At 42.0% G+C, this 16802-nt stretch overlaps 2 protein-coding genes across 5 annotated transcripts; one reads left to right on the top strand and one right to left on the bottom strand.

The window, feature by feature from the left end:
* Positions 1-211: 211 nt before the first annotated feature.
* Positions 212-13776, bottom strand: LOC108050725 (histone-lysine N-methyltransferase trithorax). 4 transcript variants are annotated; one of them, XM_044458489.1, is made up of 6 exons: positions 13526-13776; positions 6625-7027; positions 4198-6248; positions 2989-4130; positions 2763-2864; positions 212-2649 (listed from the first exon to the last, which is right to left on the bottom strand). In XM_044458489.1, exons 1-6 carry the CDS (start codon positions 13774-13776, stop codon positions 2384-2386), a joined length of 4215 nt encoding a protein of 1404 aa, XP_044314424.1. In that variant the 3' UTR covers positions 212-2383. The 4 variants fall into 4 exon arrangements, with proteins under 4 accessions (XP_044314424.1, XP_044314425.1, XP_044314427.1 ...); XM_044458490.1 differs by having other exon boundaries at positions 13435-13678; XM_044458492.1 differs by having other exon boundaries at positions 13472-13678.
* Positions 13777-14390: 614 nt separating this feature from the next.
* On the top strand, positions 14391-16561 carry LOC108050730 (serine protease easter). The gene is made up of 4 exons (XM_017132536.2): positions 14391-14553; positions 14606-14781; positions 15531-15678; positions 15739-16561. Exons 1-4 carry the CDS (start codon positions 14496-14498, stop codon positions 16434-16436), a joined length of 1080 nt encoding a protein of 359 aa, XP_016988025.1. The 5' UTR covers positions 14391-14495; the 3' UTR covers positions 16437-16561.
* Positions 16562-16802: the final 241 nt, after the last annotated feature.

Raw genomic sequence — 16802 nt, 5'->3', positions numbered from 1 at the left:
TTGGCGGTGCTGCGGTTGTTTTTGTATTTTGTTTATGGGAGTTAGTCGGAGTATGTGTCAAGGCAAACGAACTGTTTTCTAGGAGAAAATGATGTTGTTAAACGAATGTAAGGCTCTGATTGTCTGGCCACCGCCTGCCTAAATCCCCCGGTCCCAGTTATCATCAGTCGATAGTTTCCCATACCGATTCCCCAATGACAAGCCTGGGTGCTTTGGTTTTTTACTAAAAATATTGTATTATATTTTCAGGGTAAAATATTCAGTTGCCATAAAATCAATCAATTCTTTTTTTTCATTTGCTTCGTTTTGTTTTATTTTTTTTGTTTTGTTTTCTTAAAGTATTTTGTTTCTTTTTTTCGTTTATAATAGTTACACAAATTAGATCACAAAAATGCACGTAAATTACAAAATGAAATTGTACCTCATACCGAAAAAACATAGACAAATCTTCAAATGATGGAAACGAGGCGGGCTACTGGAGGGATGCGGGGGTGTAGGTTCATCGCTACAGTTCTTAAAAATTAAGTATCGTAAAAAAATAGTGTTTAAAGCATATAATCAAATACAAATGGTTTCGTAGTTTCGCTACAAAAAAAACAAATTTTGTTCGCGTCACTTGCACAGCGAAGTAGATCAGAGTAGAGGGCGGGCCAACTTATTGAGTAATTAACCCAGTAATTGGAAATCAACTAACTCAAGAACGAATTCATACAGTTATATCTAGATAGGGTTTAGAGATAGAGAGTGAGAGTGTGGGAGTTAATCGTATATCATATATTACAGAGTTCCATTATGTTTAAAGTAGTTCTTACTGCTCCTATCTTTTTCCGCACGGCCCAAACGAAAATCCCTATTAAAGATGCAAGTGTTCGAGAGTGCGATGGGTGCTTCAACGTAATTTAAAGTCGATGCGTGATACATATACAAATACATAGTTATCTAGTGTTATTAAACGTTTTTCATTCATTTAATACTTGCTTAGATGCCAGGTGACAGATGAGAAATGAAAACTTACAATGGATGGGGATGGAATGGTTGGGGTCTGAACTTTTTAGTGGGCGTTGATTTTGGGATCGGGCTCCAGTGAGTGGTATATATCGTATTTTAAAGCGTAACAGTTTTCTTGCTTGTTTTGTGTATTGTTGTATAAATATATCTTGTTTTATAAGTGGTTGCTTGTCACTAGACTAAAGAAAATTACATTTCATTAATGTTCTATTTAATATTTGTTAATTTACAGAATCTAGATAGACAAACGCAAGGTAAAAACTCAAAAATTGTCGGTCAGCCTAATTTTGCTTTTAAAATTTGTTAGGCTAAATTAAAATCGAACAATGTTTCCGGCCTTAGCGTAATGGCTAAAAAAAAGAGCTTAAGATTAAATCAAGTATACACTTTTACATTCTGTTGTTGATTTTTTTGTTGTTGATTTTTCCTTTCTTTGTTTGTGGGTTGGTTTAAATTAAAGCTTACACTTAAATGTATGTGTACAGATATATTTAAGTAGTATTATGTATATATATAGTTATATTTTATATATAAGTATATATAGTTGTATATATATTTAGTAATACGATTCGCGGTTTCAAACTAGTCCCTTGTACGTTGTATGTGTGTGTGTAGGTGTGGGTGTGTGTGTTATGTGCAAACCAAGAACTAAACCAAACAAAAATTCATCTGCTTCTCTTGTTTCTGTTGAAATTAATTGCAATTCTCGTTTGAGTGTAAGGTGTTATTGTTCTAAATGCGCTCACAAAATGTTTAATCAAATTCTAGGCTTACTTAGGTTAACGAACTCTCCAATGGATCGCGTTCGTGCATTTAATTCAGAATTCAAATTTGTTGCTAGATTTCCTACTATTTCGGTATCTTTTTTCTGTTTGCTCTGGTATATTACTATCTTTTTTCGTTTATATGTATAATAAAGCTGCTCTCTACAATCCTTTGTTGGTTCACTAACAAATTAAGTTACGTTAAGAGTTATGTAATGCTACACTTTCACGCGAATTTACATTATTATGTTTCTGTGTATCGTAACCATATACATTTCATTCTTATTTTTGTTTTTTAAGTTGAAGTAAATATTTTTGGACATTTTTTCAAATTTTTTTAATTTTGTAATTTTTTTGTTTTTTCCACATTAACGCATAACTATATGGTTTTTGAATGTTATTTAATACATGCATATTTGCTGGCCTATGCACACATAACATTTAAGCAGCATATAGAAAATTGTGCCGAACCAGAATCGCAGGTGAGAAATTTGCCAAAAAGAAACTACAGAAACTCCTAGCGAAAGCTGCCCGAAAGTGGAAGTTAAATTTAGACTGGAAAATCTCTTTCAGTGAACTCTGTAGGCCCTAAATCCGAACTGATGCCGGAATTAGGTCTGCACCAAGCCCCGGATGTCGGAGGCGCCGTTGCTGCTGCTATTGCCGCCACCGCTGCTGCTGTCCACGAACAGTGTGGCGGCATCGATGCCGGACGTGTTCGGTGAGTGCATCACGGCATCGGCTAGCAAATCGTCGCCCAGGAAATCGTTAAGAAAGGCGCTGTCCGCCGAGCCGCCAATCGTCTGCTGCAGACACTTGAGGTTCTTATCGGCGATCTCCAGTGCCCGGTCCATGGCCTCGCACTCGGCTTGTTGCACTGCATCGGCACAGGTCCAAGGCGAGGGCAATGGCGATAGCGTTGGCATCGGAGGCACACATGGATTAGTACAGTGAAAAGCTTAACAAGTAAAACTGTGGTTAAATACACACCGGATTGGAACAGCTCCTCAAAGGCATCGTTCGGCAGCGTGTCGAACACATTTACCAGATCGTGCTCCTCCAGCAAATGGGCGCCATTCAATGCTATGTCATCTGCAAGAGAAGGAAGATGGTTAGCGTTCTGGGAAAACCATTAGAACATTACGATTCCTATAACTCCTCTTGTAATTGAAGTTACAAAAATATAAACTTTTAGCGATTTGAACTTGAAACTTACCAGCATCGTTAGCACCTATCAGCTCCGACTCGCTTAGCCCGCCCAGGCCGGTGTCCTCGGAACTGGCATAAGCCGAGCTGTTCTCGCAAATGCCGAACATGTCCTGGCCGAGTAGATCAGCCGTGTTGGCCAAGACAGCGGGAGCAGCGTGGCCATTGTGCGTGATTATGTTGGTTGGCTGACCCATGGCATTGCCGAATGCCGTGTTGAATGAGGGGAAACTGTGCTGGTTGTTGTTATTGTTGCTATAGTTCATATTATTATTATTGTTGAAGTGCACACTATTGTTGTTATTGTGGTTGCTACTGTTGTTGTTGTTGTGCTGGGGTAAATCTCCACTGGCTGCTGCCAATTGGGCCACAATTTGGCTTATCTCCTCTGCCTTGATATTGGCATTGGTCAACAAATGGAGCCCGGAATCCAAGTGTTGCTGCTGCGACTGCTCGGCCTCGAACTTAAACAACGAATCCACCTCCAATTTGGGAACCGAAAGCGTTTCATGCAGCTGCTTAGGCTGAAAATCACCGCTAAGTGGAGCCAGGGCTGGAGGAATGGATATCTGGGGCAAGTTCTGAGCAGCGGGAACCGCAGCCGATACATTTGCTGGCGTGTAGGGCAGCTGGGAGTGCGAGGTGGCCGACGAGTGCGAATTGCTGGCAATAGACTCCAGCGAGGTGGTGCTGCTCTTGCGCTGCATTCCCGCCGAAGGGATCAGCGGAAGAGTGTTAATCTGGCTGATGATCTGGTTAGCATTTTGCTCGGTTGCGGGTTTTCTGCCACGCTTCTGTGGGCGAGGCACAGGATTTGTGTTCGCCTTGCGCTTGCGCTGCTGCTTTACAGGCACACTTAGCGTGGGAGAATTCGTGGCCACTCCTGCGACAGGTAAACTAACAGGCACCTGCTTCGGTACCGGGCGGGCAGCATCCATACCAGAACGCAGATGACTGTGTACTTTGCACAGGGCTAGTGTATGCTGTAAATCAAAGACAGGAGCCTTGCAAGCGGTTCCATCCATCCGCCATGCCACGCAGGGCTGGAAAAGTTGCTGGGTGCTGTTGTTCACAATGTGGCGCTCACAGTGAGCCGCCATGCTAAGTGTGGGCTGTTTGCAGCTAGTCACCAGGCAGCGGTTGCCGATTCCACTGAAAACGTAAAGGTGAATTAGTGAAATTCATTTAGAAACTTGCACGTATTAGCCCATCTACTTACATTCCCTGTTGCTGCCCGGCGTGATCCTGGTACTTGATCAGCATGTTCTGGACGCACTGCAGCCGCTGCTTCGCCGCTCGCATGGGCAGCTCCTGCAGCGATCTTGTGGACAGCAGCTGCAACGCCTGCCGCCTCAAAACACCCTTACGAACCGCAATCCGCTCCTCACGCCGGTTGCTCTGCGATAGCGGCGTGTCCTGAGCCTGATTCTTGGATCCAGAGTGCAGCCAGTGCTGTTGCAGGCAGTAGGGCGAGTCCTCTGGAAAGATTTCGTTCTCACTCAAAGTTGCCGAGCTCCGTTTGGATGCTGGCTTGCGGCGACGTTGGCGATGAGCCGGGTCCGCCTTGATTGCTGGCGATGAAATCGGTTCCTGGGGAGGCGGCATCGAAGTTGGAGGTGATTTCTTTACTGTTATGCTGTTGTTTCTATTGTTGTTAGTGCTAGTGATGCCTCTCCTGCCGCCGTTTGAAGCTATGGGTGCTTGACGGATGGCGGCATTGGTAATGGCCACTTTGGAAGACATTTGTTCAGTTTTCTTGGCTAATGCGGGTGCTGATGAGGTTATGGTGGCTGGAACAACTTTTGGTGCAATCTCCAGGGAGTTCGTTAAAGCGGGTGCTACCGGAATCGAGAGCTTTGAGCTTGGAGGAGCCGTCAGAACCACCTTGGTGCTGAGAGCTGCTGGTGGCATCACTTTGAAGCTGGGTGTCAAAGCTGGAACACATGATGTGGGCATCTGCGGTTGCATGTGAGCCAGCAAAGGCGGTGCAGGCATCTCTGGCGGAGTGGGCGGCGTCAAAGGAGTCACCAATTTCACACCCGCTGGTCGAGATTGTTGTGCTCCTGATCCAGTTAAGCCTGTGGCGCCTGTACCTCCTGTTGCCACAGCTCCTCCCGCCACTGGTGGCTTGCGGAAGATAACATTGACGGGAATCTCGTTGAGATCGCTGTCATCCACGCTGTTGCCGGTGGAATGTTTCTGTGGAGCAGCAATCTGGGGAGTCTGTATGGGAACTGCAACTGTTCCCGTGTTAAAAACCATCAGCGGTGGCGGCTGGGTCTGATTGTAGTTAGTGCCCTGCATCACCGGTTTATTAAGCGACTCCACTACATTATTATTGTTTTGCAATTTGCTGTTGTTGTTGTTTTGGCAGGCCAGCGGCAAGGACTTCTTCTTTTTCAAGCACTCCACCTTTTGCAAATGTTGCGCCAGTGTGGTATGATGGAATTTCGATGGCGGCAAAGGTAATCCACCCTTGGGCGACACGGAGATCGGAGCCACCATGGCGGTCACGGCAGCGGTGGCGGGCGGCAGAGTGGGCGAAGGTAATGAGGCGGGCGATGTGGGCGGGCTGACCAATGCAATGGCAACGGTTTGCTGCTGCTGCTGATATTGTTGCTGCAGAAGCTGTTGGTGTTGCTGCAAAAGGAGCTGCTGTTGATGCTGCGGAAGATGTTGCTGGTGCTGCTGCAGCAGTTGTTGCTGTTGCTGGAGGTGTTGCTGCTGCAGAATTTGCTGTTGCTGCTGTTGAAGCAACTGGTGCTGAACATGTTGCTGCTTCTGCGATTGCTGTTGCTGCTGCTTTTGCTGTTGCTGCTGCTTCGGCTGTGGTTGCTGCTGCTGCTGCGATTGCTTCTGGCTGTTGTCCAGCAGCAGCGGCGTCTGCCACAGCGACGGAGTGTGGTCGTAATGCGGGGGTGGTGCTGCCGGCGGCTGGCAGGACTCCGCGGTGGCAGTTTTCTCCTGCTGCTGCTGCTGCGGGCGTACTATGCACACGTTGGTGGCCCGCTTCGGCGAGGCCTGCGACTGCGACTGGGATTGTAGTGGCAACTGCAACTGCAATGCCGGCGACAATGCTGACTGTCTCTGAGATTGCGTGACATGATGGAAATTCGTTGTGTTTGTGTTCCCCAAAGACGCCTGCGCCTTTGCTGCTGCTGTGGCATTCAGTTGGGCCACCAGACTGGCCTTTATGCTGGCCGCAGCTGTTGCTGCCGTCTGCCTCTTGTTGTTGCCTCTATTGCTGTCGCTTAGGCGGGCTCTCGATTTCTGCAAAAAGGTAAACAAAACAATTGTGTAAAAAGGGGTTGATGAAGCATTGTTGCATAAATGCAACCAAATATAAAAGGCGGTTAAAAGCGGGTTTACTCTCAGGAACCTGTTCATATTCAAGTTCAGGTTCTCAAATTAAAACCAATTGTTCTTTCAATCTCAATTCAAAAATTTATTTGCAAATTTATTATCATAGCTTTGACATTTATTAAAATTATTGTGAAAGACTCATAAATAAAAATTGTTTATTATGTGGTACCAAAAGATGTGGTAACTTCATGGCTATAGCAATTCACGGAACAAAAAAAATTACTTAAATAAATTTACTTATAGAGTTTGGATTGATGTAAATGTTTTAGCGCGTGTTCCTTACCTGTGCATTGAATAAAATGGGCGGTGCGACGGCCACAGTCTCCGTGAAGGCATAGGGATCCGAGTCCTCGGACGTCGTCTTGCCGGCAATGCTCTCCACTGGCGTCAGCGTTGCTGCTGTTGTGACCGCTGGTGTTGCTGCTGCTGTGGTAATAGCTGTTGCTGCTGCAGTAGCTGTTGCTGGTGCAGTTGCTGCTGCAGTGGCTGTGGCAATCCTTCTGGTGGCTGTGCTTTTGGCTAATGTGGTTGTTGCGGTGGCTGAATGGAATCTGGAGGCTTGCTGACATGACATGTCCAATGTGAAGCCGTTGCCGCTTTTGTTTTCTGTTCTTTCCGCTCTTTCTGTTGCTGCTGCTCTTGTTATTTTGTTGAGTTCTGTTTCGGCTCTTGTTACGTTACTTGACCTGCAATTTAAAGACCCATAAAAAATCAATAAGTTAAAAGTTCAAAGGAATACGTCATAAATGGGCGTTGTCACGTGCTCTCATCCAAAATGCATACGCACATACACACACTTGCACTGGCGCTCTCTCCCTTTCACACAAACGAATGCCATAATAAAAACAAACTACAATCAAAATAAATAAATCTGCTAGCCGAAAAACCAGTTCAAGTGAATCGTTCGTTGCTTTCTTTCCGCTTCGCTTCTGCCTCCTCTTTCTCCGCCCCTTTCTCCGCTCTTCTGCTCATTTTTTATTTTCTGCTTTGGGTGCCGCTTGGCACCGCAGTCGTTAATAACAAATACAAATGCTGATAGCGCAGCAAAATCGCCATAATTAAAAATAATAAACTCAGACAAACAATCGCCTGAAAACACTTGCGGCCAAAATTATAACACTTTACTTTCAAGGTTTTTACTGAAACGCATTTGGTACTTGTTTATTTTATATTCTGCTTTACACACTAAATTAGCTATTAAGGTAAACATGCGTTAATAATTGGTATTGTTTTTTTTTTAAGCCAGCAATAAAATCCATAGCCACTAAGTCAGATATTTAAATATGCCTTCCAAACAATAAGAAAGCATCCAATATAGAAAATTTTAAAACAAACTTTTATTTTTTTGTCAATGTTTTAATTAAAATAAAATGTTAAATATAAAAACAACAAATGATATACCTCAATTTCCAAGCTATATTCTTAACCATATCCGTTCGCTGACCAAGCGACTGAAAAAAAATTCACACAAATTTGCATGCTAAGCAAATCAAAGAAGCACGTTTGTGTGCACAAATTTATGGAAGACGAAAAAAAACAACTGCGTAGCAATACTATAATCTTATTGAGCTTAGCGAAACAGCAATTATTGGGGCAGAGAAAGAAAACAAAGACGGCGAAAGAAAAAGATAGAAGAAGAAAACCAACAAGATAAGTGCAAATCGGGGGCGAATTGCTGGACTTTCCAGCGAATCGGGGAAGAAATGGAGAAATGCTCGAGGAATGATGCGGTACAATTACACCAAACACCATATCAAGGAGAAATATGACGGGGAACATTTCACATTTCCGCTCAGTGTTCTCATTGTTTTCATTCGCTTTACAGCTTTTGATTAGTTTCGCACATATTGATTTCCAATCCGGCCGGGAGGGCAAGCATTTTATGATTACAATATGTGTACATAAGCCCGGGAAGAACAAGTTATCCAACTTATAGCTGCGAGTGGAATGCTTCTTTGTTTGTTTATGCTTTCTTTACGTTTTCCGAGAAAGAAGGAAATGACTTTGAAAGCATTTGCCCGTTCCCTTAGCCTCACGAATCCCCCTTTTTCACAATTCCACACCCACTAACGCATTCAACACGGCTCCTTGGCTATTCGTGTACTTCTGAGTGCAGGAGTGTACGTGACACTTTTGTTTATGTTTCTTATTTTTACTTATTCAGCCGTCGAACGTCGGTGAGACATTGAAAGATATTTAAGGCTAAAACCCAGCGAATACACTCCGAACATAAATCAAGTAACTCCAGATGGGGATAACAAAAAATACCGTAATGATATCTTATCCATAGGACCAGAGACAAACTTAAGCCACGAAATGGGTGTAATTCTCGAAAAGTATCTGGATTTCCCTAAGCATTTTTTATGAAATAAGCTATAAATCTATAATATATGTATACAGTGTATAAAGTTTAGCATTTCACAATCAAAAGTCTTTTTAATTCCGTACTGGATAAAACTTATTGAGTGCAAGTCAGTCATCCAGAAGCCTCAAATATTATCACAAATATTTGCGGGTACCAAGTTTCAATTTTCAGTCCGCCTTTAAATAATTACATTTGGATATTAAAAGACCGGATGGAAGCATGATATTAAGCATGTCGATGTAGTTTCTATAACGATTTTAAAATCAGTTTACAATATTTTGAAATCAACATGTACTCTGAAGTTAAGTAATTCTTCAAGATATTCTTTTCGATTTATAATATCGGCATTTTCCTTTCGATGTACCTCAATAACACCAAGTAAAGGTTTTTGATCTCAAGTCCGCAGACGAATACGAAGTCCAAGATTTTAGCGTACAAACAAAAGAGAGAGGGAGAAGCAAAAGGAAACCGCACAAAAGCGAACTGTCGATAATTGCAAATAATGACGATGCTGGGAATTTGTTATTGTTTGCTTTTGTTGTTCTTTCAAGCGATCTCCAGCAAGCAAGTCGTTGGTTTTTGGCCATTTTAGGTCTTAAATGTTAACTCGTTTTTTTGGTCCAACTTGGAAACACGCTCGAATGATAAGAAGCGGAGACAAGAAACGAGAAAACAAGAAAAGCCAAAGAACGCCGAGACAAAAGAAGTCAAAGCTGCAGAGACAAGCCATCGAACCTGAACAAAAAATACAAGACAAGCGGGTAGAAACCTTACAAATCGCCGCTGGATGCTGAAAAAACTGAGATCAGTGATCTTTAGAAACTTAATTCTTGGTTTCTAAACCTAATATTGAACAAAGAGTGGCTGGGAAACGATGTAAAAGATGTCAGACTAATGGAATCATGAAATCAAATGTCTTTCAGAATTGTAATTACGTTTTATTGCAACACAAATGGAACATTGTATCACAGAGGAAATTCCAATTTTAAAAACGAAACCAAGGAAATGTAATATCAAACATTATATGTTTAAAGCAATGGTGAGTTTAAAAGAGATTCGACTTTCCAACTTAAACCGAAATAGAAAGAAATTATAAAAGAGGTATTGATTTTCTATATTTGGAATTGCTTGGATACGAGTATGCGTTGTGGTGTTTATAATAAACCATGCAAAGTGCGCAGTACCTCAACTTTAATTTGTTCGTAGCCAACAAATATTCAAACCCCCATTGAAAATTTTTCTTGTGATATTAGTATTGAGCTCCTATTTAAGTAAACTATCAGAAATATGATTGTTTACAAATAGCGACTTTAAAAATTAAAATTACCAATCCGATAAATGATTTTATAAGAACGTCAAATGCACATAAAATGTTTCAGAATCAGTAAACTTAAAAATTGCACAACCTGTTTGAAACAAAGAATGCTTAAAATAGTACCTGAGTCATGCTTAAGTTTAGATTCTTTCATTATAAAGACTTTGAACTAAATGACGACTGGCTTACTAATAGAATAGTTGATTTGATATGCAGTGGAGTGTTATATCATGTTCACGGAATTTCAAAGCGATTAGAGCCTGCTGCTACTTGAACATTAATGGAAAATTTTGAGGCACCTTTTGGCAGAACAGCGAAGAACGAAGAAAACCCGCGAGGAAAACGCATGCCGTAGAACACGAAGGTTGTTGAATCGAGAAACCGTGCTCAAAGGTCTGCTGGTTAAACGAGCTGCGGATAGATGGATGGGTCTGTTCGGTTTGGTTTGGTCAGGTAAGCGACCAGGTAAGCAGATAGGCAGGCAGGCAGGCAGAAAGCCGGTCGAGAGGTTAATTACGAGAGCAAAGCGTTTCCAGGCGTTACGCTCACTGAGCTACGGAGGCATGAAAACACCAGAACTGGAAAACATACGAGTACGACTACCAGTTGAATAGTGTTCAACATGCTGGTAGAAAAAAATAGGCATTCATTTGCAACACATTTGTAAATACCAGACCCTTAACACCCTATACCTCCAGTTTTATTATGAAAATTGTGGGACTTTAAAAGTGTTTCTTAGTATTTCATAGGTACATATGCAAGTTTTCTGACAATGGTTTAAAGGAAAACGTGAAATTATTAGGATATTGCAAAATGTTAAATAAATATTAAAGGTCAATTACATTTGTATGATTTCATTAGAAGGGTATTTGTTATTTAACAAAAGGAAGATAGATCTACAAATCTTTTTCAACAAAACATCACGATTTACCAGTTTCTTTTTGATATGAATATGATTCAGAATCAAGTTGATAAGAGTGATTATTCGTAAAGTAAACAAGTAATGTTTAAAAATAGAGATGATTGACTTGTGCTTTCATCAACGGAGCACCTTACGTTACTTCGACGATAAGAGTGAGATATGATTCCCATATTTTCGGCGCGCTTTCATGATATTTGCAGACTCATCGACATTGACGCACAGCACAAATTGCATTTAAATGCACATTACAGCGCGAATGCGAGTGCAGGAAAGAGGCAGAAAGACCGGGCCCGAACCCGTTTGCTGCTTCCTTCATAACCGGAAACTGAAGGCTAAATTGTGCAAAGCAAAAAAAAGCGTAAACACAGAAAAAAAAGAAAAAACGTAATATGATGACGAGGGGCTGAACCACCGCAAAGGCAGCTGGAGATTCAGATGGAGAGGTAAAAGCCAAGAGCCAAAAGAGCCAGACATGCGGTTCAGTTTATTCAGCCAGCCAGCGAAGCCAAACGAACTCCATCGGCAGCTCCACTTGGCCACTTTTACATCGCACGTAGGCCCGTCCACTTCCCACAGAGGCTCTGCCTCCAGAGCACAGTCACAGTGGACCCTGCCTAGGGGAAACCTTGGGAGTGCTGCCAAAATGTGAATTAGTTGCCATACAACTGGGAACATTTATGTATCTTCAGCTTTTTGGCCCCAACCAAACTCCCAAATTGTGAGTCATGGCGATTATTATGGGTTTCACATTCAAAGATTTTGCATCTCACTTTTCTTAACGTTTTCGCGGTTAAAAATCAATAAACATTAATGGGGTTTTTTTAATGTTAAATAAACTTTCAAAATATGAATCACTGATTTATTCAAATAAATATTGACTACGATTTTGCGATTTTATAACCCTGAGAGGCAGTATTTCATTAAACGAGTTAAGAATGTTTTTTGCTAATTAAATAAATTTACAGATTAGACTTTGTTTTTGAAACCTTGTAGAGAGAATATTATTTTTAACATGACTAAACTTAAACCAAAAATAAACAACATTTTCTTATCTTAACGTGGCGATAAAAGCAGACAAATTGCAGACAATTTATCTATTAACTTTTAACTTTATCTTAACCAAGAAAATGTGAATCCAAGCAAAATAATTTTTATTATTTGAAGGCCATAGAAGCAGTTTACTTAACGATGAAAATGTAAATCCATATTTATCTAATTGATATAGTAATTATGTTTCCTTTTCCTTAGACCAAAAAGTACCAAATGTTAGTCTCCAAGATTTGAAATTTATACAAATAACTTCCTTTAACCTTGTGGATTTTTTCTTGAGCAATCACGGACAATAATGTTATAACGATTATTTTATAACCGTAATATAATGAGGCGAATTAAGTAAAAACAAAATAAAACATCCAAGGTTTACGATCACTATTTCGTGTTTTAATTGAAGTGTATGAAATTTTCGGTTTTAGGTTGTATTTTTTTGTTGTTGCTAGTAAGCGGCAGCTGTTGTTGGTATGAGAGGCACACACATCTGTTCCGTTAAAGCCAATTTAACGATTGTCTCCGTTTCTCACGGACTTTTTTCAACACTTTGGAAGATTTTTGGCGATATAAACACACACAGTCAGGGGCGTATTAAGAGTGGGCGGAGGGGAAGTGTCGCCAATAAACAAATCCACAAAACTAAACAAAACAAATTACGAATTCCGTGTAGATGAACTTTTGGTGGGGAGCGCGTTTTGAATTTCTGTTAGCGTTTTGTTTGCCATCCGCTTTGTGGGTGTGTTTAAGGGGAGGGCACTCGAGAATCGCTGTTGCCGGCGTTTTTATGATTTCTCTTGTCCCCCTTCCGTTTTATTTCATTTTTTCCAGTCAGTCGCCCTCGCCCTTTTTCTGATTCTCTTTTGCGACTCTTTCGCTTCCTTCCCCCACAGCCCCCACACACACACATACACTTGCTCTTAGTGTTTCACTTGCAGGGTCGTTTAAATTTGAACAACGGTTTGATTTCTGGCTCTTAATCATTTTCGGCTTTAACAGATTTTCCATTTTCTTTGCTTTGGCGATTTTTGATGCAAAACAAGAATGCGTCACGGGCTTACACACACACACACACACACAGGCACAAGCACAGTGGGGCCGAAAAACGAGAGCGACGAGAGCGAACAAATTTACCCAACCGTCTGATGACGATTCAAACGTCAAAGTGGCGCCGCGCAACGTACTTGGTTTTTGTTGTTTGAGTACCCTTCCCATGGATAGGGTTGTCATCTCCCCTCAAATCGAATAACAGGTCAAAAAAACTGAGTTCAAAAAAGGAAAAATTGCACAGCCCACTTAAATAATTAAAAACACTGATTTGCAATCGCTTAAGCGTTAATAGACCGGTTTAACCTTTAGATAAGCTCTTTTAAGCACATTTTAACGGGCACCTCGGCAGCCCTGGGCCGCCTCTCACACACACACACACTATTACGCCAGCACAGACCTGGGAATTTTTTGCTGCAAAAATTTTTTCTTCGCACCAGCAATTCCACTTTCAAATGCAATTTTCACCCCTTTATCTTGGCGCTGCGTACTCAAGGCGAACTCCTGGCTGTGGGCAAATGTGTACTGCAGCACTTTCTGGTGTTTCAATTAAGCATAAAACGCGTTTTATGATTAAAATTGTAATTTTTCGTTGCAGTCGGGCTGAGAGAACACGGGCTGACAAGATGGCGGACAGCTCTGTGCGCTCTCCACACCAACACAGGCGCGCCCACTCACACACGCTCGGTCCCTCGGAACCAGTACCTGGGTGTGTTTGTGCGTGGCGTTGCCGGACTGACATGTGAAGAGAATGTACCGCGCGCTGGATTTGTACCTAAATTACTGGTTATTTGAAATTGATATAACTGATAAGGAATGGAAAAATCTTTAATTGAGATAATTACGTATTTTATGATTGTGTGGTATTGAAACTTAGTATTTATGACAGAAAACTTTTTACAGACCACCAAATACACAGGTGAACTTCAAAAAAGTTTAATATCATTTAAAAATTTAATTGTTAATAGAAATATTCTTTGCCATTAATGTTTTATTATATAAATGTAGGTAGTACAGAATTTTGTTTTGTTTAATTTAACTTCATTTTTAATTGGAGTTTCCATGGGTTACGAGGGTATTAGCATTTATGTATATCGGTCATTTTTGAGTCTATATAAAGTTTTGATGTAAATTAAAATACCATCATTTTCAAGATGAATTAAACGAAATCTTTGCAATTCGGAAGGTTTTCATTGCTGTTATAAAAGTGTCAAGTTTTAAAATGTATTTCATTTGTATTTGCTGGATTTGCATGCAGGGGGTTAAAAAGCTCAAGAAAGCACCCGGTTGCCCAACTACGATTATGTTATCAGGGGGTTCCGAAAGCGAGTCTCTGGTAATTCACAGGCCGAACTTAGTGTTAGTCTCAGTCTCAGTCGCAATCGCAGTCTCACTCGTTCCGCTGTCGCCTGAAATCGCAGCGGCTTTAGGCTGTATCGTATCTGATCGATCCGGTCCGGCATGGGAAGTTTTCCAGCTCTACTTGTTGTTGTCGGCTCGCTGGCATTGGGCGCGAATGGTGAGTGTACGGAATACGGAATCGTAAACAAGTCTGATCTCCGATCTCCCAGCTCAACTCCCCCTCAATTGCGTGTCGAAATTTCCGACTGGCCGGATCACCGGTCACTGCATTTCGATCCGCGACTGTGACTTCTTCATGCGGATCCTGGTCTCCAGCAATCTGACCCAGAGTGATCGCAATCTGCTTCGCGAGAATCAGTGCGGGGTCCGGGGCACCGACGTCCAGGTGGGTGATTCAGCAAAAACATACATACATATACCGAAATAAACTCGAACTTCCACAACTCGATCCATTAAGCGCAGCGAAAACAAAAGCTCGATGGCGCAGCCCAGTTTCTGGTTTTTACTTTCACTGATAGTGCGCGATTTTCAGATTTTTTTATATTCAGAGCTTTAAAAAAATCCTAAATCCGTCAGATTAGGAAGATCGCCTATAGAAAATTTCGGCAGTCGAGTTGCGATCTTTCCAATCCAGTCTACTAAGCGCAACAAAAACTTTATTGTAAAGGCCTTTTCTAGTTTTGACTTTGAGAATAAGAATTTCCCAGACGTGATGCTATTAAGCGCATCAAAAATTTAATTATAAAAGTTGGTTTGGTTGTATTAAAAAGGTGTATACATATAAATTGTTAAGGATACATTGTACTGTGCTATTCTAGTTTTCAATTTAGATTGATTTACATTTTTAGGATTATTTTTAAATTTCAAACAGTTAAAGATAATAACATAAATCTGGTATTTGCGTAAAATTATTTATTTGTTGACTTTGTTATCAAAATCTAAAATCTTCAAGCAAATAAAAAGATTATATTTCAAATAATTCTCGAATCTTGGGGATCGATAGTTGGAGTTATTTATATAATTTTTTTTTTTATGTTTTAAAGTTCCTGATATCCACGATCCACCCCGGCATTATTTGCTTTCCTCATAGATTAGAGTGTGCTAAGCCCTAATAAACCCAATCTAATTCACCAGGTTTGCTGCCCCAGCACCGCTGGTTTGGGGGCCTTCCGCCACCCACTGCTGCCCACGGATTGCGGATCGGTGCGATGGCAGCGTTCGAATGACTCGGAAACGCGGATCAGGGAGTTTCCCTGGCTGGCCCTTATCGAGTACACCAAGGGTGAGTTGGAGTCTTTCGGAGATGGGCCAAGTACATCACTTCCTTCCATTCCGCCACCAGGCAATCAGGAGAAGATCCACGCCTGTGGGGGCGTGCTTATCAGCGATCGCTATGTGCTGACTGCTGCCCACTGTGTGGCTCAGGCGGCGACCAGCAATCTGCGGATTACAGCGGTTCGCCTGGGAGAATGGGACACCAGCTCGAATCCGGATTGCCAGTTCCACCAGGACACCCAGAAGGCGGATTGTGCCCCACCGTATCAGGACATTGCCGTGGAGGAGTTGCTGCCACATCCGCAGTACAGCCGAACCGATCGGAGCCAGATCAACGACATTGCCCTCGTCCGGTTGGCCAGTCCTGCGAAACTGAACGACTTCGTGGTGCCCATTTGCCTGCCCAACAAACAGCTGCGAGCGGATGAACTGGAGGGTCTGATCACCGAGGTGGCAGGATGGCAGGCCCAATCCTCGCCGCGCATGCGCAAAAGCTCTGTGACCATCAGCTCCATCGAGGAGTGCCAGCGGAAGTACGCCGGCCAGCAGCTGAGCATCCAGGCCTCCCAGCTCTGCGGGCTGACCAACTCCAAGGAGTGCCACGGCAACGCCGGCGGACCACTGATGCTCTTCAAAAACGATGCCTATCTATTGGGCGGACTGGTGTCCTTCGGACCCGTACCCTGCCCCAATCCCGACTGGCCGGATGTCTACACACGGGTGGCATCCTACATCGATTGGATTCACGACAGCCTGAGGGCATGAAACAGGTCTTTTTGGCCCAAATATCAGTTAAGGTTTGGTGCCAATAAAACAAATTGTTATACAAAACTTAATTCGGTAACATTTTTAGATAACTCTTTAATAAAGTTTGAAACACATTTCCACAATTTGAGCCGGTGTTTCTTTTAAAATGATAAGAGTTTCAATTCCATAATGAAATGTTAAATGAATAACCTGATTCCATTTCAATATATTTTCACACTTTTAATGTGTGTGCTCCCACACCAAATGCACATACATAATAAACCGACGTATTGTCATGGATTTTGCTTTAAAAAAACTTTGTATCAAATTGGTCCGGCGTTTGAGTCAAAACGAACAAATACTTTCGAGAACGAACAAATACTT

The sequence above is a fragment of the Drosophila rhopaloa genome, unplaced genomic scaffold (genome assembly GCF_018152115.1).
Source record: "Drosophila rhopaloa isolate 14029-0021.01 unplaced genomic scaffold, ASM1815211v1 contig_167, whole genome shotgun sequence".
NCBI classification, from domain to species: Eukaryota; Metazoa; Arthropoda; class Insecta; order Diptera; family Drosophilidae; genus Drosophila; species Drosophila rhopaloa.
This window is presented reverse-complemented; position numbering and strand designations above follow the sequence as displayed.

Excerpts from the sequence above, each read along its gene's own strand:
- LOC108050725 (XM_044458489.1), bottom strand. The coding sequence starts at position 13,776 with ATGTCAGTCCGGCAACGCCACGCACAAACACACCCAGGTACTGGTTCC. Across the intron at positions 7,028-13,525 it reads CAGCCAGGAGTTCGCCTTGA|GTCAAGTAACGTAACAAGAG; the intron begins GTACGCAGCGCC and ends TTTAAATTGCAG. Across the intron at positions 2,865-2,988 it reads GATAGGTGCTAACGATGCTG|ATGACATAGCATTGAATGGC; the intron begins GTAAGTTTCAAG and ends CTTCTCTTGCAG.
- LOC108050730 (XM_017132536.2), top strand. The coding sequence starts at position 14,496 with ATGGGAAGTTTTCCAGCTCTACTTGTTGTTGTCGGCTCGCTGGCATTG. Across the intron at positions 14,554-14,605 it reads GCTGGCATTGGGCGCGAATG|CTCAACTCCCCCTCAATTGC; the intron begins GTGAGTGTACGG and ends CCGATCTCCCAG. Across the intron at positions 15,679-15,738 it reads CCTTATCGAGTACACCAAGG|GCAATCAGGAGAAGATCCAC; the intron begins GTGAGTTGGAGT and ends TTCCGCCACCAG.